Source organism: Schistocerca cancellata, chromosome 2 (assembly GCF_023864275.1).
Source record: "Schistocerca cancellata isolate TAMUIC-IGC-003103 chromosome 2, iqSchCanc2.1, whole genome shotgun sequence".
NCBI classification, from domain to species: domain Eukaryota; kingdom Metazoa; phylum Arthropoda; class Insecta; order Orthoptera; family Acrididae; genus Schistocerca; species Schistocerca cancellata.
Window position 1 is genome coordinate 929,224,889 of NC_064627.1, and position 24,560 is coordinate 929,249,448.

The 24,560-nt window shown below is 44.5% G+C and overlaps 1 protein-coding gene across 2 annotated transcripts in view; it reads left to right on the forward strand.

Moving 5' to 3' along the window:
- The window catches only part of LOC126162884 (uncharacterized), a 248,543-nt gene that overhangs the window by 197,834 nt on the left and 26,149 nt on the right, over nt 1–24,560 (forward strand). For both annotated transcript variants that reach the window (XM_049919685.1, XM_049919684.1), the window contains exon 3: nt 22,633–22,786. In XM_049919685.1, coding sequence (XP_049775642.1) covers nt 22,633–22,786 — 154 coding nt within the window. The remainder of the gene's footprint in view (nt 1–22,632; nt 22,787–24,560) is intronic.

Here is a 24,560-nt window from a genome sequence, read left to right on the forward strand (position 1 = left end):
TTTTATATTAGAAATAGTAATGTTTTAATACCTCAGACTACAAATATCATTTAAAAGTCAATTTTAGATAAAGGTATAAGTAATTTCTACAGCATTCATACAAGATGGGAAAAATATTTTTGTAAACCAACTTTTAAAAGTATATGGCTACCTTGAGCTGTGGGAATATTACGTTGGTTTAAACGGTGAGAATACTTCTTGGAAATTATTTAGAAAGGAGGTGTTGGATGACTCTTAATTCAGAATAAGATCAGGAAAGGTGATCTCGTGCATATGTATCTCAGTCTACTCTAGAAGAGTCATTGTGCCACCCTTATCTGTAAGGTGTAAGATCTGAATGTTGTTTTCTGTATTGCCTACTACAGGATTATTTTGTACAAGATGGGTGGCAAAAACAGATTTCTGTAAGTCATTCAGTCGTAGGACACCGAAGTGTTTCTCAGACTTTCTCTCAAAAGTTTTACCTATTTGGTCAGTGAAGAATTTGGGGCAATTATTACAGTTCATTTTATAGATTCTTGACTTTTTTGAGGATTCTAATTTGTAGAGGTGTGTGTACGACTCTCTATTTGAGGTTTATTATTAATGAAAAAACCGACTTTGACATTCTTCTTTTTGAATAAATTGGAAATTGTATATGAAGCTGGACCTACGTATGGTACGACTTCTTGATTTGTTGATTTTGTGTCCTATACAGTTACTGTAGATGTTGTTTGTTCCAGAGATTGATTCCCAGAAATTCTTGTTTTTATTTTCTGGGAGGGCTTATCTATTACTGAAACGTCATATGCGTTATGATAGTTACATTAACGAGCTCAAATGCGTCATATTCTTGGATCAAATATGCGTTTAAGATCAGAGAAACGTCTCTAAATTCCTTCCTGACGCTGTGTCAAATGTGTGTAAATTCCTAAGGGACGAAACTGCTGAGGTAATCGGTCCCTAGACTTACACACTACTTAAAGTAACTTATGCTAAGAACAACACACATACCCATGCCCGAAGGAGGACTCGAACCTCTGGCGGGAGGAGCCATGCAGTCCGTGACATGACGCCTCAAACCGCGCGGCCACTCCGCGCGGCTGACGCTGTGTTAGTCACGAAACTACTATAACATTTACTGTTTAAAACAACTGTTGCATTCACAAGACAGAAATTAAGACCAAGAAGCAATCATGAACAGTAGTCTGCTAATGTTCTGGGACATCTAATATGGATGCACCGGCTTCAAAGCAATTTACAGTGTGAGTCTGTAGCGCCATCTCCCCTTATTGTACCTCCATGCAAGAAACGCTCGCGGAAGGACATATGGAAATCGTATTTGGAAACGTTACCGTTTAGTGAAATACACTGGCGTCGTTATGAGACTAGATGAAACACAGATCCACCATTACACTTCAGATACAAAGCTGCAGCCAAAACAACTTGCTGACGACAGCGAAATTGCACAAAAAAAATACTAAGACTGATATGTCGGCGGGAAAAGGACTTACACGATTACTAATAATGGACTATTAATGAAAGGTTTAACCAGTGATTGGCTCTTTTTGTGCAATGGTATTGGACTATATGTGTGATGAGTTACAATTGAAATGATAACGTGCAGAGAGATTCTGAGGAGCACTTCAGCCTCAGTGATGCTCTGGGCACAGTGCGACCTTCTTTCTCAGTCAATGAATCTCAAGATGTTTTAAGCCGAAAACAAATGTTGGAATACCAGAGTATGCTATACCACCACCTGAAGACATTATTATTCCGTTTTGATCCTGAGAATGTAAAACCAAATGTGTGACGTGGACTTCCAGCAGATGGTTTTTCATCACGACTACTCTCCAGCGCATCACTCAGAATTATATATTGGCTATTTAGCTACCGTAGATCTCAAAATTCTTTTTAATGATTACATTTGCCAATGTGGCAGTCAAGTATAGACAGACTGCAAGGACGGCTGAAAAATTTCCTACATTTGAGAGGCTATGAAGATTCCCAACTGTCGTGAGGCATAAACTGTGTGGTATAAACAGTTTCGAAGGATGATTTCCTAAACTACGACTGTTACACAGTAGCTGACTACAGCGGAAATCGGTCAGAGCAGGTCCATTCATCTCGAAAACATACGAGGCTGTGTCGGTCAGACCAGGGTTAGATGAACACATCATATCAGTGTTATAGTGGAAGTGGAAGTTTCAGGGAAAGTATACCATCACTGGTGATAGTGCACCTTCACTGGCCAATTTAGTAAAAGTGGATTACTGATTCCAGTTCTGTCAAACAATACACATTGACTAGGGACAGTTCACTATAACTACTGAAGGTATACCTTCACTGCCAAGAGGTAAGGAATGTGAACCATGGCTGTAGTAACAAAACAGTCGTACTTCGAAAGTTGCATTTATCTCCTGTAGTTTGAAAACAGTCATATTACGTAAAATTCATTTATTGCAGCAAGGACGTGCACCACGGCACTTTGATTTGCACAATACATTTTTGTTTGTGCAAAAGCATCTCAAAGTCAGATATTATTACTGGCAGTTGCATTTGAAGAGTCCATGGCAGCTTCCCATCGGTTGAGACGTCGTAACTGTCCTCAGGGCAACAGTTTGCTCTGCTGGAACTTTGAGATTATTCGTAGAGGGCAATTACTGAACTGGGACCTGAAACGAAATGTTTTAGTTGTAGCCGCTGTGGCACATCGTTTCGTCCCTTCCATAAATATTTAAAAACAAACAATTTATTACCGTGCGTATAGTTGGCTCAGCACACCAGCTCTCGTCCCGATTCGATAGAAGCCATCGGCCGTTGTCTCGAGGACGACACCCAAGATCGACCTAGCATCTCCTCTTTCTCTATCGAAGTCGGGAACTGCAACTGTCGCAGTACAGCCCTTTTCCACTGTTGGAAAGCAACAATCTGAAGACTGCCGCATTCTTTGCGCTTGTTCTTCTATGCACTTGTACGCTTCAGTTCTGTGGTTTTTAATAGCACGAGTTGACTCGTCTAAATCAGTCGGGCAGTAGTCATTATTGTATCAGGAATACTTTCTTTTCTCTGTTCTCAACCTCTGTTCCTATTGGTATATTATCCTCTTGCAATGGAGATTTACTGTGTTCATTATCCTGCGACGGTTCAGTCCCTATCTCACTGTTAACAATCACTTGATTAATTATACTTTCAAGGTCATCCTCAGAATGAATGTCCATTAATGCTCATTATTTTGCTAACGAACTCTCTACCACTGTCAGACTGTAAAACTGAGGGAGTACCCAACAACATAAAAATGTCAATAATGTTATCGCGTACCTCTTCAGCTGTTTTGGACTTCAGTGGCCTGAGAACAACGAATTTAGTGAGGTGGTCGTGGTAAACCATTACGAATGGAAGTCGATGAGATCAACTTGACATCTGGAATTTAGCTCCTTGAACTGCATTGGCTCACTACTATTTCTTTTTTCTGACCTTTTTGCTTTTGTAAACAAGGCTCACACAAACTAAGACAAATTTTGACATCTTTGTATGTTATATTACAGATCTTTGACTTCAAGCGTTTCATCATTCGGTCACATCCACCTTGGCCAGTCATTACATGAGCGTCATGCAGAATATCATACAGTTCTTCACCATAAACATAGTATTTAATCTTACCTTTTCGAGTTACAGGTTGGATTAATTTGGTTACTCCATTCACTTCCAGCACTTCACATCTCTTCAAAAACTTTTAGTCGTTGCCGTCCCTCTTTCGTCCACATTTTAGTCATTTAGTCTTGCTGATAAGTGACTCGTACTTTTCTCTGTCCACGAAGACAGAATTATAACTGAGATTTCCCTGTTCCTCTCTAAGACGTTCTAGAACACTGGTTCAATCTTAGCTGCACTGGTGTGAACTGTAACTGCACTACTGTCAACCACAGCTGCACTACTGTAAACCGTAACTACACTGCAGTTAACCATAACTGCACTGCTGTATAACATAACGATAACGAGCTGACAACAGTTACACTCATGCTGATGCGTGGTAGCATTGTTAATAACCCGGGAGCAGCGATGGTACACCTCCACTAGTGGATTTTTTTTTTTTCAACTTATGGTAAGCTGTCACTGATCATTTTAGTGGTGGTGTACATCCACTAGGGAAGGTTTACTTTCACTAAACTTCCACTATAACATCAGTATTTAGGGGGATCGCACTATAACTGATATGAAATGGGAAGATCGCCAAAATCATTATGCCTGTGAACGCCGGCCCATCTACACCGTTTGATAATGGTGATTGGTGAGTTTATTTACCCCCCTTATCGCGAAAACTCGGCTTCTGGTGTATTCCGTGGTTTTTCGTTCCTTCATGGCCGATGGAACACTTAGAATTAAGGAACGACTCTGGGACGATGCACTGCTTCCGTAGAAGAAATCGCATACAAACGCTAGTGTGACCAATTCTAGAATATTGGTCCAGTGTTTTAGACGTGATAGTGGACACAGAAAAAATTAAAAACCGCGCTGCTAGAATCCTGACAGGTCAGTATAACCAACACAACAGTGTAACAGAAATGCTCATGGAATTTAAATGGGAATCCTTGGAAGAAAGATGATGAAATTTTCGCGAAAACGCGTTGGGTAATTCCAGATAAAAGACAGTCTCTGTTGCGATATTTATTGATTAATCAAGCGTTTCGCGCTCTTGGCATATCATCAGATTCGAATTTCGAATTGACCCTGTTGGAGGTATTCGAAATAACGAAGCTTCGTAGATCATGTGGTCAGTTAAGCCTCAACAACGAATTCGTCAGTAAAAACCAAATCTACTATGATACCAAGATGTCAGTTTTGCCAAAGTTTACTTCCTTTAGCTTCAAATTCATTCTATGTTTGTTTTTCGTGTCTCTCGCGCACTTGCACCGCTAGGGCGCGTACAGACGCATACATACAGTCATTTTCCGCCATTTGATATGCGAATGGTATAGGACGGAAAATCGATATTGATGTTACGACGTACCTTCCACCATCCACTGCATATTGTGTTGCGGAGTATGTATGTGTATTAGGTTAATGAACCAAAACATTCTCACCACCTGCTTGGTAGCGGTTTGGCCCACCTTTGAGACTAACACGTCAGCAGTCCTTTGTGGCATTGATTCAAAGAGTCCTTGGTAGGTTTACAGAGGTATGTGGCACCAGATGGCTACACACAGGCTACGCAAATGGTTCAAATGACTCTAAGCACTATGAGACTTAACATCTGAGGTCATCAGTCCCCTAGACTTAGAACTACTTAAACCTAGCTAACCTAAGGACATCACACACATCCATGCCCGAGGCAGGATTCGAACCTGCGACCGTAGCAGCAACGCGGTTCCGGACTGAAGCGACAGGCAACGCACTTCCCATAAATTGTCGCCCGGTAGTTTGTGGGCTCGGAGTTATTGCCCCGTAGCGTCCCAGATGTGTTCCATCGGGTTCAGGTCATGCTCCTCAAACTACTCTAGCCTTATGACATGAATAATTATCCTACCGGAAGATACCGTCACCGTCGGGGTGGACATGAAACATATTCACACAGTCCACATGTGCCATTGGTGCCTTCGATTAGTACCACAGATCCAGTGCAAGCCCAAGTAAATGTCTACCGCTGCATAATATAAACCCACCTGCCTGCTTGCTGTAGCGGGTGAAGCAAGTTGCCGCCATCTGCGTTATGGAAGCATCGAGATCCCGCCAGTATATGTGTCGGCGAACCAACCTTTTCGTAAGGACCATCCCCTAGTGCCCCCCCTCCCCTCTCTTTGGACTAGGGCCAGCACGAACTGCTGTAGTGACGTCGGAGTAACCACACTGGTGCTTTGGATCTCACCCTGTAAGAGTAGCACGCCGTGGAGGGTTGATAGTTCATGTCTCCTGTGCCAGTATACCTGGATTTCCGGCTTCTTGGTGTGTCTTTGCTCGAAGGGTCATCTCGGCTGAACCAAACGAAGGAGTCTCCTGATGACTTGGTCGTCAAAGGAATGGTTGGCCACCAGCGTCGAGTCCAGTGGGAGGCTGACTACTTCTTCTTCTGCCTCGTTGCCGAAGTAGAAATATACTTCTGAGTTCTCCTCAAATTCTGGGTGCAAACCTGTTGGTAACTGGGGCAGAAGACCGGCATTAGCATGGTGTGTCGTAGAATGGAATTGGATGTCATAATTATAAGCTGATAAAAATAGTGCCCATCGCTGTAGGCGGCGAGTAGTCTTGATGGATGCTGAAGCCATGAAAAGGGCTAACAACGGCTTATGGTCTGTCAGTAATGTGAATTTCCTATCATATATGTAATCATCAATGTTTTTAAGGCTGAAGATAATGGCGAATGTCTCTTTCTCAATCTGGCTATCGTTGAGTCTTGGAGATGAATGCAATGGGCCGCTCGATCGTACTCTCACTGGTAGGTGGCAGTGCTACACATCACTGCTCTATGCTACTCAGTTTACGTGAATGTAAAGCGATTCATTGCAGTCTTGTATTACCACTACAGCGAGCACTACGTATCACATCGGATAATATGAGAACGAAAACAGAGTATCCTAGCGGACCGACTTGTAACACTGCCCCCTACCGGCGAGTCTGGGATCGACAATCCCAACCGCTGCACGTGCAGTGAGGTACGTCATTTGGTGACGTCACATGTACAACATCTGTCATCCGCTTTTGGAGTATTTCCAGACATTTGCGGCCCCATGTGTTCTATATTAAATTACTTGTCTGAGAGTCATCTATGTCGTTTCGCGTGTTTTCAACGTTAATAAGACTCACCGTGTATGTTGTAAATAGTAACGACCCTCTCACACATCGTTGGGATACATCCGAAATTACTTTTACATCCGTCTCGCTAAGAAAAGCTTGTTGTGTCTGCTAGAAAGTGATGAATCCAGTCACAAATCTAGTCCGGTACTCAGTAAACCCATATTTTCTTCACTAAACAACAGTGCGAAATTGACCCACCTGGGTAGCCGAGAGCGTTAATGCGCTGCTTCCTGGACTCAGGTAGGCCCGCCGGCTCCGGATCGAATCCGCCCGGCGGATTAACGACGAGGGCCGGTGTGCCGGCCAGCCTGGATGTGGTTTTTCGGCGGTTTTCCACATCCCGCTAGGTTAATACCGGACTGGTCGCCACGTTCCGCCTCAATTACACGCGTCGCGGACATTTGAAACAAATTCGCATTATTTCAGGATTTACACTAGATGCAGACAGCTGGGGTACACTGATTCCATCCCTGGGAGAGGGGGGCGGGGTATGGGGTGGCGGCAGGAAGGGCATCCGGCCATCCGTAAAAACTAACCTTGCCAAAACTTCCTGGCAGATTAAAACTGTGTGCCCGACCGAGACTCGAACTCGGGACCTTTGCCTTTCGCGGGCAAGTGCTCTACCAACTGAGCTACCGAAGCACGACTCACGCCCGGTACTCACAGCTTTACTTCCGCCAGTACCTCGTCTGTGAGTACCGGGCGTGAGTCGTGCTTCGGTAGCTCAGTTGGTAGAGCACTTGCCCGCGAAAGGCAAAGGTCCCGAGTTCGAGTCTCGGTCGGGCACACAGTTTTAATCTGCCAGGAAGTTTCATATCAGCGCACACTCCGCTGCAGAGTGAAAATCTCATTCTGTAACCTTGCCAAATCCGTTCTAACCACGCAACCACGCCGACCCTGCGATCGCTGCGGGACTATGGCGTAAGCGAAAGTAAGTAAGTAAGTAAATAACAGTGCGAAATTCTGTCGAATGCCTTCCAGAATTCAAGGACACTTTATCAATGAAGTTGTCTTTTTCACTTCTCCTGTACAACTCCTATTCCACTGACGAATTTCTACTTAAAAACTGGCAACCAGTAAACAAAAAAATTGTTGTTAAGTGTAATTGCATGGCTAGAAATAAAATAATAGTGTGTTCATTGATGTTAACACTAATTATGCGTACGTATCCAGTAAACTGACTCGTTCCACTACAGTTCGCTAAAAGAATCGTTCAAATGATCTGTGGAACGCGTAACTAACTAACTGTCTAGAAAGTTCTGCATTTCATGGACAAACAAAGACAGCTGTGTTTCACAAGCTGTTACGGAATCGATATTGAGTATTATAGAGGAGGGTTATGTTCTCTGAATTCGTCACACTGCCTGAGCATAAAACATGCTCCATAAATCTACTACGGATTGACGTCAGTGATATAGGCCTACAGTTGTTTGCACCTATCCGAAGGCAGATGGTTTATGGTAATCTCTTTGACTTACAACATGCAGTTATCAGAAGTGATATTATCCCACACCAAGGAAAGGACTGTGAACAGACTAGTAGCTCACAAGTTGTTCTTACCTTGTCAGTGACCAGTCAGCTGTGGTTCAAAAATGGTTCATATGGATCTGAGCACTATGGGACTTGACATCTGAGGTCATCAATCCCCTAGTAGCGGTCGCGCGGTTCCAGACTGAAGCGCCTAGAACCGCTCGGCCACTGCCGCCGCCGGCTGTGGTCTGTCATCAATTCAACAACTGTTTGGTGATTATAGTACTTCGTTGTTACTCGTATCTGGTCACGATCAAATGAGCCTACTTTCTGAATATTGCAAGAGATTACTTCTCTGGTGTCCTGTACTAGGCCCGACGTCATCACTGTTATGTATGGCACCAAACTATTCCATTTGATGAGGAGGCATGTGCCAATTTTTGCAGTACGACTGCCGAAAGCCGTGCTACACTACAGTCCCCTTTGCAGTACTGCGTAAATGTGAGCGATAAGCAGAACACACGCATTTTTTTTTACTTACTGAACTGCATGCATGTGATACAGGTCCTCCCTGCATGACGTATTCATTTATACCAATTATAAAACACATCTGGAGTAATCGGCGTGTTGGCATCCTCTGTGTTACGTATCTGCTAACCAGCACCTGGGTCACTTGGCTAATTCAGCAGTCCCATGGACAATAGTACATAAACATTGCCTGGATTCAGAACAACTAACGTGATAGTCTTCCACGAACACGCAGTGAACGGAAGACTGCAATGCTATCTATTTGCTCTAAGTTAAATCTAAAGAATGCGTACATGAATTCCCTTTAGGTCCAATCGATGTTCCTCGTCACCAAAGTCAAACTCAGTCCCATACTCAACCAATGAGAGTTGGAAACAATGCAAGCATCCAACAATGATGAAAATTTCTTCAACCCCGAAGTTTGAGCTGGGTGCATCTACGTCGTATAATGCAGTGTGCTACTGTACTCGGCTCCGGAGGTGAGTTTCATCTCTGGCGAAACACATTTTGACGCTTCGGGTATCTCCATTATCAACGAATGGATATCAGTTCCACGTAACAAAGAAAACTCCTTGACTAAGTGCGATTTCTGGAAAACCTGTTCTACTGTTTTGACATCATTCATTTTACCCAAATACGCACGAATTATAACTTCCTCAGCTAAAACTGTCTCTGTTCTTAGAGACTATCAGCGTATGTTGACACACAATTTGTTGACATTTAGTATTGTTTTTCCATCGAACAACGAGTTTGGGCGTTATATTCTCATAGAATTTTGCGAAGTATCGTAGTGTTGAGCTTCCTTAGTCACAAATACATTTCCATGTTTTATTTCCGCATTGCCATACGCAACTGTTTCAGGCTGTACTAACTGCGCAATGTACGAGTAATGTAACAGAGTTTCGTTGACACTGTACTTGAAGAGAAGTTTAGTCATCATATTTCTGAAGGATATGTCTGGAGTGTAAACAGGACGAGAAAACATCAGCATACTGATACCGGTGGTTATAATTAAAAAAAAATGGTTCAAATGGCTCTGAGCACTATGGGACTTAACTGCTGTAGTCATCAGTCCCCTAGAACTTAGAACTACTTAAACCTAACTAACCTAAGGACATCACACACATCCATGCCCGAGGTAGGATTCGAACCTGCGACCGTAGCGGTCACGCGGTTCCAGACTGGTGCGCCTAGAACCGCACGGCCACTCCGGCGGCGATTATAATCAAACAGACGGTGTTGCGAGTGCTGCACTGCGGGCTATATACGTCGCAGGATGCGAAAACATCTCAGGTACGTTCATTAGTCGGTGGGTTATGCCGAAAGAGATAACAGTTCTACTAAGTGCCATCAGGTGAAAAAATGGTGCTGTAAGCAGTCGGAATGTGGTGCGGCTGCAGGAAAAGGGGAGGAACGATCAAACATACGATAGCGATGGTTCTGGCACGTTTATTAGGAGATAGTCACAAGTTACAGCAATGTGTTCAGTATGATCTCCCGACTCAGCAACATGCTGCATTCATAACAGAGCACTGTCGACAGTTGCTCGCAGCATATCCGATGCAATAAGAGTGATATGTTGTCGTATGCTATCCTTCAGATCAGGAAGAGCCCGAATACACCACTGACAGATACCATCTTTCAGAGACCCCTCACAACCAAAAATCTACTGGATTTATATCAGGGGATCTGGAAGGACACACTTCTTGAAATTGCCTAGAGATTTCTCGAAGCAAATTTTTCTATTGGTAAGCAACATGTGGTGTCGCCCCATCTTGCATGAAAATAGTGGTGTCGGCACAGTTGCGTTCTTGCAAAGCTGGAATCACATATTGCACAAGGAGGTCCTTATAAAGTGCAGATATCATTGTACATCTAACAGGCCCGAACATGTGGCGCAGTGAAAACCCATATGCGACAGTTCTGTGCATTCACGACATCGTGCAGTGTAAAATGTGCCTCGTTTGTCCAAAGAATATATCCCGCCCACATGTATTCATTTCCACGCGTGCCAAAAAACGAACGGCAAAGTCATGGCGTTGTAGCCTATCTTGGGACGTCATGTCGTGCACAATCTGAATCTTGTAGGGACACTAGTGTAAAATGCGCCGCAAAAAATTCTTTAATTGTTGTCCAGAGGAGAGACAATTCCCGTTACACAGCTCGAGCACTGACTACAGAATTTGAGAAATCTGCTGCATGGTAGGCTATAGCTACAGCAGTTTCGTCAGTAACTGACGTGGTAATGGGCGGCCTCCATCTCCCTGCTGCACCACATAATTCACATGTTTCTTCAGTTTTCTTGATCGTATTGTTTAGCCCATTTATTGACAATTGGTTTCTTTGCAACTGTTTCTGTCGGAGATATTCACGCAATGCACCGCTGATATTCCTGCCGTTATAATAAAACAACTTTATCAACAGTGCACGGGCTTCCTTCTCAATAGCCATTGCGTTTCGTATACAGAACTTCAACCTTTACAACGTTTTACACCAACAGTCACTTCACGAAAGAAATCAACACACATGGACATGTGACAAACAACATACTGACTTCAAAACAAGAAACATTTCGTATTCTGATTGCTTACAGCGTCATATTTTCACTGGGTGGCAGAAAGTGGAACTATTATTTTTTCAGCATACTCCTCGAACGCTCCGATTAATGAACATACCTACGATGTATCAACGTCCTGCGATGTACGTAGCTTACTTGTAAGCACCTGGTATATCACTTCAGTAACGACCGAGGTTGATTCTGTAGTTTTTATGACCATTCATAATGGTTCTTTCACCCTTCTCCCCATTTTTAATCAAGGATGTAGCCTGATAGTGACACTGTCATATCAAGTGTAGGGTCAGAGACGCGCAACAGTGATTAATGCACTGAATTATTATTCTGGAGGAAGCTTGTTAATTAACCGTTCGGTCAACCTGATTTGTGGTGGTGGTGATTAGTGTTTAACGTCCCGTCGACAACGAGGTCATTAGAGACGGAGCGCAAGCTCGGGTTAGGGAAGGATTGGGAAGGAAATCGGCCGTGCCCTTTCAAAGGAACCATCCCGGCATTTGCCTGAAAAGATTTAGGGAAATCACGGAAAACCTAAATCAGGATGGCTGGAGACGGGATCCTGATTTGTGTTTTCAGTATTTTTAATACATTAACTCAGGCCATTGACAGCATAGTCTCACTAATAAGCACACGGAAAATTTCCTCCCATGCAATAGTCCAATGTGTAAGCACTTCGTTTCTTAATAACCAAGATCGCAGATGGGACAGTGAACAGTACCTTTCCTCTTTGAGGACAGCGAAATGACGTCTGAATCAGTAGTGAACAATGTGCAAGGAGCGATAGACCTACGGCACTGTGTGCAACATCAAGGCCGACTGGTCCGCTCTAGTGGAATAAGACTGATCTGAGGAAACGTGATGATGTCAGCCACTAGGAAGCCATTACTCAACTCTTCTCCCAACTGTGGTTAAGCCAAGAGCAAAGAAACTTTTTCGCTTACGAGCTCATCTGCCAGCCACACCTCTCCTCCTAAACATTTCTGTCCACAAGACACATGTTCGTTCCTTTTGTGGATACATTACCAATACACTTAATAATCGTCTACTAACTGCAGTGTGATTCGTACGCTAATACGTGGCAGCGTTCGCAAAACTTGCATAGTAGTTGTGACTATCTTATGCGATGATGATATAAAGCGAGAGCCAACACGACCACAATTACTTACGTTTATGACCACCAGTTTTCGTCTGTTTTTGTGCCATTGATCAGATGTAACAGCTTATTCCGCCAATAGTGGAAGCAGTTAGTGTTTGCTTGAAGTTCTTATCTCCTCCCAGTTTGTCGCTAATTTTATTCCGCCCTTGTAATTTGTTACAAGATTTCAAAGAAACGCACCATAGGTTGTCTTTGTCGGTTCCCAGACATGATATGTCTTTTTGTACAATGGACGGTGCCTGCCGGTACTGAACAAGTAAATAGCTCTAGCCCAAGAGACATAGCCCATCAAATTGGGTGCTGGGCTATAATTACACACATTTGCGTTTGGTTTCCTGGTATAGAAAATGAACTATAATTGCTCAACAGAATAAACGCGATGGAGCTATTGAGATACACTTATGATTCTACACAGAAAGTGAGAAATAATTTGCTGCGCTTCTAACTGCAGTATGTCGTAAGTCAGTGCAGTAACGAAGAGATCCAAATGATTGGAAAAATACGTGTGTTATTCCCACTCTCAAGAAGGGTCGTCGAACAGAGGCCCAAAACTACGTCCGTCAGTTGTAGAATTTTGGAAGATGTTTTATGCTTCTGTATTATGACATTTCTGGAGGCCAAAAATCTCCTCTATTTGAATCAACATGGGCTCCGAAAACAGCGATCGTATGAAGCACGGATCGTTCGGTCCGTCCACGAGACTCCGAAGGCAGTAGATACTGGAGACCATATTTATGCCTTCTTCCTTGACTTCTGGAAGGTGTTTGATGAAATCCCGCATCCTCGCCTAAAGAACAAAATGCGAGCGCACAGAATATCAGACCAGCTTAGTGATTAAATTGAAGACATACTTTCAAATAGAACTCACAATGTCATTTTTAACAGAGAAAAAATTTTTAATGTAAAAGTAACTACGGGCCTGTTCCAAGGGAGCGTCAGATGATCGTTACTGTTCACAATATGAATACACTACTGGCCATTAAAATTGCTACACCAAGAAGAAATTCAGATGATAAACAGGTATTCATTGGACAAATATATTATACTAGAACTGACATGTGATTACATTTTCACGCAGTTTGGGTGCACAGATCCTGAGAAATCAGTACCCAGAACAACCACCTCTGGCGGCAATAATGGCCTTGATGCGGCTAGGCATTGAGTCAAACTGAGCTTGTATGGCGCGTACAGGTACAGCTGCCCATGCAGCTTCAACACGATACCACAGTTCATCAAGAGTAGTGACTGGCGTATTGTGACGAGCCAGTTGCTCGGCCACCATTGACCAGACGTTTACAGTTGGTGAGAGATCTGGAGAATGTGCTGGCCACGGCAGCAGTCGAACATTTTGTGTATCCAAAAAAGCCCGTATAGGACCTGCAACATGCGTTCGTGCATTATTCTGCTGAAATGTAGGGTTTCGCAGGGATCGAATGAAGGGTAGAGCCACGGGTCGTAACACGTCTGAAATGTAACGTCCACTGTTCAAAGTGCCGTCAATGCGAACAAGAGGTGACCGAGACGTGTAACCAATGGCACCCCATACCGTCACGCCGGGTGATACGCCAGTATGGCGATGACGAATATACACTTCCAATGTGCGTTCACCGCGATGTCGCCAAACACGGATGCGACCATCATGATGCTGTAAACAGAACCTGGATTCATCCGAAAAAATGACGTTTTGCCATTCGTGCACCCAGGTTCGTCGCTGAGTATACCATCGCAAGCGCTCCCGTCTGTGATGCAGCGTCAAAGGTAACCGCAGCCATAGTCTCCGAGCTGATAACCCATGCTGCTGCAAACGTCGTCGGACTGTTCGTGGAGATGGTTGTTGTTTTGCAAACGTCCCCATCTGTTGACTCAGGGATCGAGACGTAGCTGCACGATCCGTTACAGCCATGCGGATAAGATGCCTGTCATCTCGACTGCTAGTGATACAAGGCCTTTGGGATCCAGCACGGCGTTCCGTATTACCCTCCTGAACCCACCGATTCCATATTCTGCTAACAGTCATTTGATCTCGACCAACGCGAGCAGCAATGTCGCGATACGATAAACCGCAATCGCGATAGGCTACAATCCGACCTTTATCAAATTCGGAAACGTGATGGTACGCATTTCTCCTACTTACACGAGGCATCACAAAAACGTTTTACCAGGCAACGCCGGTCAACTGCTGTTTGTGTATGAGAAATCGGTTGGAAACTTTCCTGATGTCAGCACGTTGTAGGTGTCACCACCGGCGCCTTGTCCGCCGCTCGTGGTCTCGCGGTAGCGTTCTCGCTTCCCGAGCCCGGGGTCCCGGGTTCGATTCCCGGCGGGGTCAGGGATTTTCACCTGCCTCGAGATGACTGGGTGTTTGTGTTGTCCTCATCATTTCATCATCATCCAAGAAAGTGGCGAAATTGGACTGAGCAAAGGTTGGGAAATTGTACGGGCGCTGATAACCACGCAGTTGAGCGCCCCACAAACCAAACATCATCATCATCACCACCGGCGCCAACCTTGTATGAATGCTCTGAAAAGCTAATCATTTGCATATCACAGCATCTTCTTCCTGTCGGTTAAATTTCACGTCTGTAGCACGTCATCTTCGTGTTGTAGCAATTTTAATGGGCAGTAGTGTAAGTAGTTGATAACGACGGATGCTCTACGAGGCTGTTTGTGGATGATGCTGTTATATGTAGAGAAGTCACAACACTAGAAAATCGTAGCGAAATCCAGTAGGACCTGCAGAAGTTCGACACTTGGTCTGATATCCCTGGATGCGCTGCTCCTTGCGGTTCGCCCGGGGATGGCGTCGCCCGTGGCGGCTATCGGAACTTCGCTCTGTCGTCGCCCTACATTGCCCTGTATCCTGCTTTGACTCCAAGTCACACTCTGTTGTCGTACTGTGAATTTCTATCTGGCTGAAAGCTGCGAGATCTTTCTGCTATATGCCACAATCATTACAGAAGCCTTAGTACACCCTATTTAATGTTTTGTTTTTCTACCCGACACCAGGCACCAGTTAAACTTTTTCTGTCGCCTCCCAAACGTGACAGGGTTTGAGGAGAAGGAGAAACAGTCGGTTGGTCTAAGTGAGAGGGAGTCTTGACCTGACAATGTTTTTAAAATTACCTTATTGCAAAAGGTAAGGATTGGAATTAGTACTGAATGACAAACACTATGAATGTTTTACAACTTATGATTTTATTTAGAAAATAGCCTCAACCTAGTATACATTTGATCTAAATGAACTGTATCCACGAAAGACGGTGGCGGTAACCAAGCACGTTCCATCTGTTAAAAGAACCTATCCGTTTTAACTGTATGCACACACAAGACACGCAGGAGTCCTCTGCTATCCAGACAGAGCTTCATCCGCTGTTCCGAAGCACTACAGATAATTCTGCTCAGTCCTGCTTGGCTACTAACTTGGGCTGTTTCTGCTCTCTCTCTCCAGTTCCACTAGGGCCTGCCTGTCCTATCTATCCTCTACCTCTTTCTGCTCCAACTGCCGTGGCTCTGCCTTCGGAGCATCTGCATCTGAGTTTTAATCGATTTTGCCTTCGCCACCGCCAGTCCATTACTTGACTTAACTATGAAGAGTCTTCGCCATCTCATTGGTTCTAATTGTGAACTGCTTTTCAGAAAATGAGTGGATGGAGGGAGGCGTCTGTTGTAAATTCGTGCGATGAACCTGCTATAGGCTCTTCTTGACGTATATGTGGCTCTTCCAGAGGCTCTGCCCCTTATTCCTCTCTTACACCCTCTCCGAAATGATATTTACAGTTAACAGTGTGGCTTTTCAAGCGCAGTTGGCGTCTTTATGGCGTCACCAGCTGAAAACATTTCCTTCTATGTGACTTGAAGCATTTGACATTCTATGTAACCCTGTTGTCGTGCTCTGGTGCTCAATACTGCCTGCCTGCCTCGTGAAGCCTTCCCCCGTTATTAACTCGTAAGATCTGGCTGTCATTGCCGTATCTCTTTTTCCAACAAACAGCTCAGTTCATACATACAATACCAGGAACAAAAATGATCTGCACAAGGACTTAAAAGCGCTTACTTTAGTTCAAAAAGTGGTCCATTACTCAGGAACACTCATCTTCAATAATTTGCCAGCAAACATAAAAAAATTAGTTACAAATAAAGATCAGTTTAAAAGGAGCCTGAAAGACTTACTAGTGGCCAACTCCTTCTACACCATTGACGAATTTTTTAATAGAAACAAGTGACGTACTGTATATACTCATACTATTAGTATTGTTATTTCAGCTATAAAAAATGATGTATTGTATATACTTATACTATTAGTATTGTTATTTCAGCTTTAAAGAAAATTGACATGTTCCACATCCACGAGGATCTCCTCAGCACGGATCTATGGAACAAAAAACTAATCTAATCTGGATATAAGATAATTTGCAGCCTGTGTAAACGTTTAAAGAATACCCGTGGTGAAATTTTAATCGTATATTGCAGAAGCGAGGTGCCTAGATGTTGAAAGTGTTTGGGATTTTGTGGAATAGGGAGCCAATGGGTGAGTTAATCCTTGTTTCTTGACTTTTGTGTCTTGTTGTTTTCTCCCATTCCCATGGCCAGTCTGTTATTATGCCTCTGTTTAGCTCACGTCGGCATTCTGAAATCGGGGTTGCAGTTCAGTTGGTAGGCCCTGACATTGCAGGTCTCTTAGTTAAGCAGTCGATTGCTCTGTTGCCAGGGATCCCACCGTCCGATTTCGCCCAAGTGAGGTTAACGGTATTGGCTCACACTCGCTCGAGTCTTGGTATCCGCAGACGTGCTACTCCCTCTATACACCGCGATGAGAAAAGTCATGGGATACCTCCAAATATCATGTCGGACCTCTTTTTGACAGGCATAGTGCAACAACCCGACGTGGCGTGGACTCAGCAAGTCGTTGGAAGTCCCTTGCAGAAATACTGAACCATGCTTCATCTATAGTTGTCCATAACTGCGAAAGTTTTGCTTGTGCCTGAGTTCGTGCACGAACTGACCTCAGTCGATCTGGGTGACAAAATCATCCACTCAAATTGTTCTCCAAACTAACGCGGAAAATTATGGCCAGGCGACAATTCCATAGTTATTTCGGAACATGAAGTCGATGACTGGCTGCAGATGGTCTCTAAGTAGCCGCACATAACCATTTCCAGTCAATGATCGGTTCAGCTGGACTACAGGACGCAGTCCATTCCATGTAAACACACGCCAAACCATTATGGAGCCACCACCAGCTTGCACAGTGGCTTGCCTTGTTGACAACTTGGGCCCATGGCTTCATGATGTCTGTGCCAGACTCGAACCCTACCGTGAGCTCTTAGCAACTAAAATCGAGACTCATCTGCCAACGCCAAGGTTTTCCATTCATCTATGGTCCAACCGACATGGTCATGAGCCCAGGAGAGGCGCTGCAGGCAATCTCGTGCAGGCGCGTCGGGTGTCTGCTGTCATAGCCCATTAGCGCCATATTTCACTGCACTGTCCTAATGCATATGATCGTCCTACATTGATTTCTGCTGTTATTTCACGCAGTGTTGCTTGTCTGTTAGCACCGACAACTCTACACAAACGCCGCTGCTCTCGGTCGTTAAGTGAAGGCCGTCGGCCACTGTGGCGTTCGTGCTGAGAGGTAACGTCTGAAATACGGTATTCTCGGCACATTCTTGGCACTGTGGATCTCGGGATACTGAATTCCGTAACGATTTCCAAAACGGAACGTCCCATGCATCTGGCAAGAACTACCATCTACATCTACATCTACATCCATACTCCGCAAGCCACCTGACGGTGTGTGGCGGAGGGTACCTTGAGTACCTCTATCGGTTCTCCCTTCTAGTCCAGTCTCGTATTGTTCGTGGAAAGAAAGATTATCGGTATGCCTCTGTGTGGGCTCTCATCTCTCTGATTTTATCCTCATGGTCTCTTCGCGAGATGTACGTAGGAGGGAGCAATATACTGCTTGACTCCTCGGTGAAGGTATGTTCTCGAAACTTCAACATAAGCCCGTACCGAGCGACTGAGCGTCTCTCCTGCAGAGTCTTCCACTGGAGTTTATCTATCATCTCCGTAACGCTTTCGCGATTACTAAATGATCCTGTAATGCAGCGTGCTGCTCTCTTTTGGATCTTCTCTATCTCTTCTATGAACCCTATCTGGTACGGAACCCACACTGGTGAGCAGTATTCTAGCAGTGGGCGAACAAGTGTACTGTAACCTACTTCCTTTGTTTTCGGATTGCATTTCCTTAGGATTCTTCCAATGAATCTCAGTCTGGCATCTGCTTTACCGACGATGAATTTTATATGGTCAATCCATTTTAAAACACTCCTAATGTTTCACAGAGGAAGACTGCACTGTAGTTCCTTCTCTAGATTGTCGCACAGATGACAAAATGGTAGATATCGAAATAGACGACAGAGGGATAGAGAAACAATTAAAATCGCTCAAAAGAGGAAAGGCCTCTGGACCTGATGGGATACCAGTTCAATTTTACACAGAGTACGCGAAGGAACTTGCCCCCCTTCTTGCAGCGGTGTACTGTAGGTCTCTAGAAGAGCGTAGCGTTCCAAAGGATTGGAAAAGGGCACAGGTCATCCCCGTTTTCAAGAAGGGACGTCGAACAGATGTGCAGAACTATAGACCTATATCTCTAACGTCGATCAGTTGTAGAATTTTGGAACACGTATTGTGTTCGAGTATAATGACTTTTCTGGAGACTAGAAATCTACTCTGTAGGAATCAGCATGGGTTTCGAAAAAGACGGTCATGTGAAACCCAGCTCACGCTATTCGTCCACGAGACTCAGAGGGCCATAAACACGGGTTCACAGGTAGATGCCGTGTTTCTTGACTTCCGCAAGGCGTTCGATACAGTTCCCCACAGTCGTTTATTGAACAAAGTAAGAGCATATGGACTATCAGACCAATTGTGTGATTGGATTGAGGAATTCCTAGATAACAGGACGCAGCATGTTATTCTCAATGGAGAGAAGTCTTCCGAAGTAAGAGTAATTTCAGGTGTGCCGCAGGGGAGTGTCATAGGACCGTTGCTATTCACAATATACGTAAATGACCTGGTGGATGACATCGGAAGTTCACTGAGGCTTTTTGCAGATGATGCTGTGGTGTATCGAGAGGTTGTAACAATGGAAAATTGTACTGAAATGCAGGAGGATCTGCAGCGAATTGACGCATGGTGCAGGGAATGGCAACTGAATCTCAATGTAGACAAGTGTAATGTGCTGCGAATACACAGAAAGATGGATCCTTTATCATTTAGCAACAAAATAGCAGGTCAGCAACTGGAAGCAGTTAATACCATAAATTATCTGGGAGTACGCATTAGGAGTGATTTAAAATGGAATGATCATATAATGGTGATTGTCGGTAAAGCAGATGCCAGACTGAGATTCATTGGAAGAATCCTAAGGAAATGCAATCCGAAAACAAAGGAAGTAGGTTACAGTACGCTTGTTCGCCCACTGCTTGAATACTGCTCAGCAGTGTGGGATCCGTACCAGATAGGGTAGATACAAGACATAGAGAAGATCCAACGGAGAGCAGCGCGCTTCGTTACAGGATCATTTAGTAATCGCGAAAGCGTTACGGAGATGATAGATAAACTCCAGTGGAAGACTCTGCAGGAGAGACGCTCAGTAGCTCGGTACGGGCTTTTGTCAAAGTTTCGAGAACATACCTTCACCGAAGAGTCAAGCAGTATATTGCTCCCTCCTACGTATATCTCGCGAAGAGACCATGAGGATAAAATCAGAGAGATTAGAGCCCACACAGAGGCATACCGACAATCCTTCTTTCCACGAACAATACGAGACTGGAATAGAAGGGAGAACCGATAGAGGTACTCAAGGTACCCTCCGCCACACACCGTCAGGTGGCTTGCGGAGTATGGATGTAGATGTAGATGTAATGCCTACTCCCAGATAATTTATGGAATTAACTGCTTCCAGTTGCCGACCTGCTATATTGTAGCTAAATGATAAGGGATCTTTCTTTCTATGTATTCACAGCACATTACACTTGTCTACATTGAGATTCAGTTGCCATTCCCTGCACCATGCGTCAATTCGCTGCAGCTCCTCCTGCATTTCAGTACAATTTTCCATTGTTACAACCTCTCGATATACTACAGCATCATCCGCAAAAAGCCTCAGTGAACTTCCGAAGTTTTCCACAAGGTCATTTATATATATTGTGAATAGCAACGGTCCTACGACACTCCCCTGCGGCACACCTGAAATCACTCTTACTTCGGAAGACTTCTCTCCATTGAGAATGATATGCTGCGTTCTGTTATCTAGGAACTCTTCAATCCAATCACACAATTGGTCTGATAGTCCATATGCTCTTACTTTGTTCATTAAACAACTGTGGGGAACTGTATCGAACGCCTTGCGGATGTCAAGAAACACGACATCTACCTGTGAACCCGTGTCTATGGCCCTCTGAGTCTCGTGGACGAATAGCGCGATGTGGGTTTCACACGTTCGTCTTTTACGAAACCCATGCTGATTCCTACAGTTATGTTCACGGACGAATCCACCTTCACGTTCAAAGTCTGAGTTCCCGTCGTGCGGCTGTAACCACATCGGGCAGCTTTTCACATGAATCAGCTGGGTACAAATGATGACAGCTCCACCAACGGACTGCCCTTCTATACTTCGTGTATGCTGTGGCCTTCTCCACCAGGCATCACGGCGCCTAGAGTATCAGCAACCAAACTGACAGCTTGCAGCCGCGGGTTGCCCGTGTCGCTGGCACTCCGAAGCACTACATAACCGACAGGCAATATTGATGAACGGCCACAGCAACAACGACAACAACAACACCGCAGCAAAGACACCAGCGGCCACTAGGGGCCACTACCAGCCCACATAAACATAAGGAAGAGGTCGCTGCAGATCCCGGAACTAATTTCACATGTCAAACCACGTGACGGAAAATAGTTCCGAGGCACTCCCCCTCCTTTCCTCTGTCCTTTTCCCGGGCTCCCTCTCCCCCCCTTCCATCCTCTTTTTTCCCCACCTGCCCTCTCTCTGCCCCCCTTCTCTCTCTCGAGTCCTTTTGCATTTCCCACCTCTGCCTTTTCCCATTCCCTCTCGCGTCTGCCCTGCCCCTTTCTCCCCTTGTGAGTCCTCTCCCTCCTTTGGTTGCCCCCCCCCTTTTCGTTTTTTCCTCTCCTCCCTCCTTGTTTTCCCCCTCCTCCAGGTCCCCCCCCCCATCTGCCCTTGGCTAGGGGGTGTCATCTTTGTGCCAACATTTTCGTGCAGTGTTTTACAGTGAGTATTTTACAGTGAGTGTTCCGTGTTGTGTGTGTTTTGGGGAACTGTTGTGAACGGCCATCATACTGTCGCTGGGTGTGATTTTTTTTTTATCTCTTGCGAACAGAAACCAGACTGTCGCCATGTTTTTTTAATTGTGTGTCTACTATGTTACTTGTCTGATACCTGTGTATTTTTAACATTGCCAACCCCTTTGCTTTCTATTTTAACTTTCCACAATTTTCCGCCATTTTACACTTTAAGTCACCGTTTTATCGCCTGTTTTTCTTGTTTCTTTTCTTCTTACGTTTTTAAAAAAGTCTGTAGGCTGTAGAGCAGCGCACTATTTGAAATTCAATAAAGGAAAAAAAAAATTCCGAGGTACTCATCCGCCGAAACGCTATAAAGGCCGGCGCTCGGCCGCACATCGGCAGTTCATCGACCGCCAGCAGACTTGGATAGCTGCCGGCCCGGCAGCCCGGCTTGGATCTTCTTGCTGATCTCTGGATTAGGCTTGGTATATCGGAGAAGTGTCTGCGGAGACTAGGAGGAAATTATTTCAGTTGTTTTCAATCTTATTCTTGTATGTAGTTGTGATTCGAAGACGTTCACTGTTTTGTGTTGGTGTTATACTTGGAGAATTTGTTTTGGTTAATGGAGCAGTCCAATAAATTGTTTTCGGACTTTGATCTTTAGTTTCTTCTGCTTACGCAGACATATCAGTGTACGCGATGGTAACGCCATCTGTGTGTTTGCATATTGCTATCTCATGGCTTTGTGAAGTCGCTGCACTCTAGTACTGTTTAGGCAGCAGAGTACTGGTGACGTAACGAGGTGTCGGCTGTCCGGCAGGTGAGCATCCCGCCGCTGGAGCGGACGTTCTCGCGTTCGCTGGGGGTGGGCACGCTGCGCGGCTTCTTCCGCGGCGACGACGGCTGGGTGCGCCGCCTCACCACAGTCCACCGCGTCGGAGACGTGCGTCTGGACCGCGGGCGGCGGCCCCCAGGTGAGCAGCTCAGTCTCCTTACCTTCTCCATACACTCACATTTTTATTTATCTGCTACCTGACAAACCCGGCATCGCTCGGGTATTCATTTTGCCAATTTTCTATTAGAAACGAAAATAAAAGTAATATACACTCAAGACAATGTTATGGAAATGGAAGAGGACGTAGATGAAGATGCAGTGGGAGATATGATACTGCGTGATAGAGCACTGTAAGACCTGAGTCGCAACAAGGCCCCAGGAGTAGACCACATTCCATTAGAACTGTTGACAGCCTTGGGAGAGCCAGTCCTGACAAAACCCTACCATCTGGTGAGCAAGATATATGAGACAGGCGAAATACCCTCAGACTTCAAGAGGAATACAATAATTCCAATTCCAAAGAAAGCAGGTGTTGGCATATGTGAAAATTACCAAACTGTCAGTTTAATAAGTCACGGCTGCAAAATACTAACGCGAATTCTTTACAGACGAATGGAAAAACTGGTAGAAGCCGACCTCGGTGAAGATCAGTTTGGATTCCGTAGAAATGTTGGAACACGTGAGGCAATACCGACCCTACGACTTATCTAAGAAGCTATATTAAGGAATGGCAAACCTAACATTTGTAGACATAGAGAAAGCTTTTGACAATGTTGACTGGAATACTCTCTTTCAAATTCTAAAGGTGGCAGGGGTAAAATACAGGGAGCGAAGGGCTATTTACAATTTGTATGGAAACCAAATGGCAGTTATAAGAGTCGAGGGACACGAAAGGGCAGCAGTGATTGGGAAGGGAGTGAGACAGGGTTGTAGCCTCTCCCCGATGTTATTCAATCTGTATATTGAGCAAGCAGTGAAGGAAACAAAAGAAAAATTCGGAGTAGGTATTAAAGTCCATGGAGAAGAAATAAAAACTTTGAGGTTCGCCGATGACATTGTAATTCTGTCAGAGACAGCAAAGGACTTGGAAGAGCACTTGAAAGGAATGGACAGTGTCTTGAAAGGAGGATGTAAGATGAACATCAACAAAAGCAAAACGAGGATAATGGAATGTAGTCGAATTAATTCGGGTGATGCTGAGGGAATTAGATTAACAAATGAGACACTTAAAGTAGTAAATAAGTTTTGCTATTTGGGGAGCAAAATAACTGATGATGGTCGAAGTAGAGAGGATATAAAATGTAAACTGGCAATGGCAAGGAATGCGTTTCTGAAGAAGAGAAATTTGTTAACATCGAGTATAGATTTAAGTGTCAGAAAGTCGTTTCTGAAAGTATTTGTATGGAGTTTAGCCATGTATGGAAGTGAAACATGGACGATAAATAGTTTGGACAAGAAGAGAATAGAAGCTTTCGAAATGTGGTGCTACAGAAGAATGCTGAAGATTTGACGGGTATATCACATAACTAATGAGGAGGTATTGAATAAGATTGGGGAGAAGAGAAGTTTGTGGCACAACTTGACTAGAAGAAGGGATCGGTTGGTAGGACATGTTCTGAGGCATCAAGGGATCACCAATTTAGTATTTGAGGGCAGCGTGGAGGGTAAAAATCGTAGAGGGAGACCAAGAGATGAATACACTAAGCAGGTTCAGAAGGATGTAGGTTGCAGTAGGTACTGGGAAAATGAAGAAGCTTGCGCAGGATAGAGTAGCATGGAGAGCTGCATCAAACCAGTCTCAGGACTGAAGACCACAACAACAACATACACTCATGCTCATAAATTAAAGATAATGCTGATACATGGTGAAACAACGCTCTGGTGGGCGGTTTGTGGGTTTAAATCACCTCGGG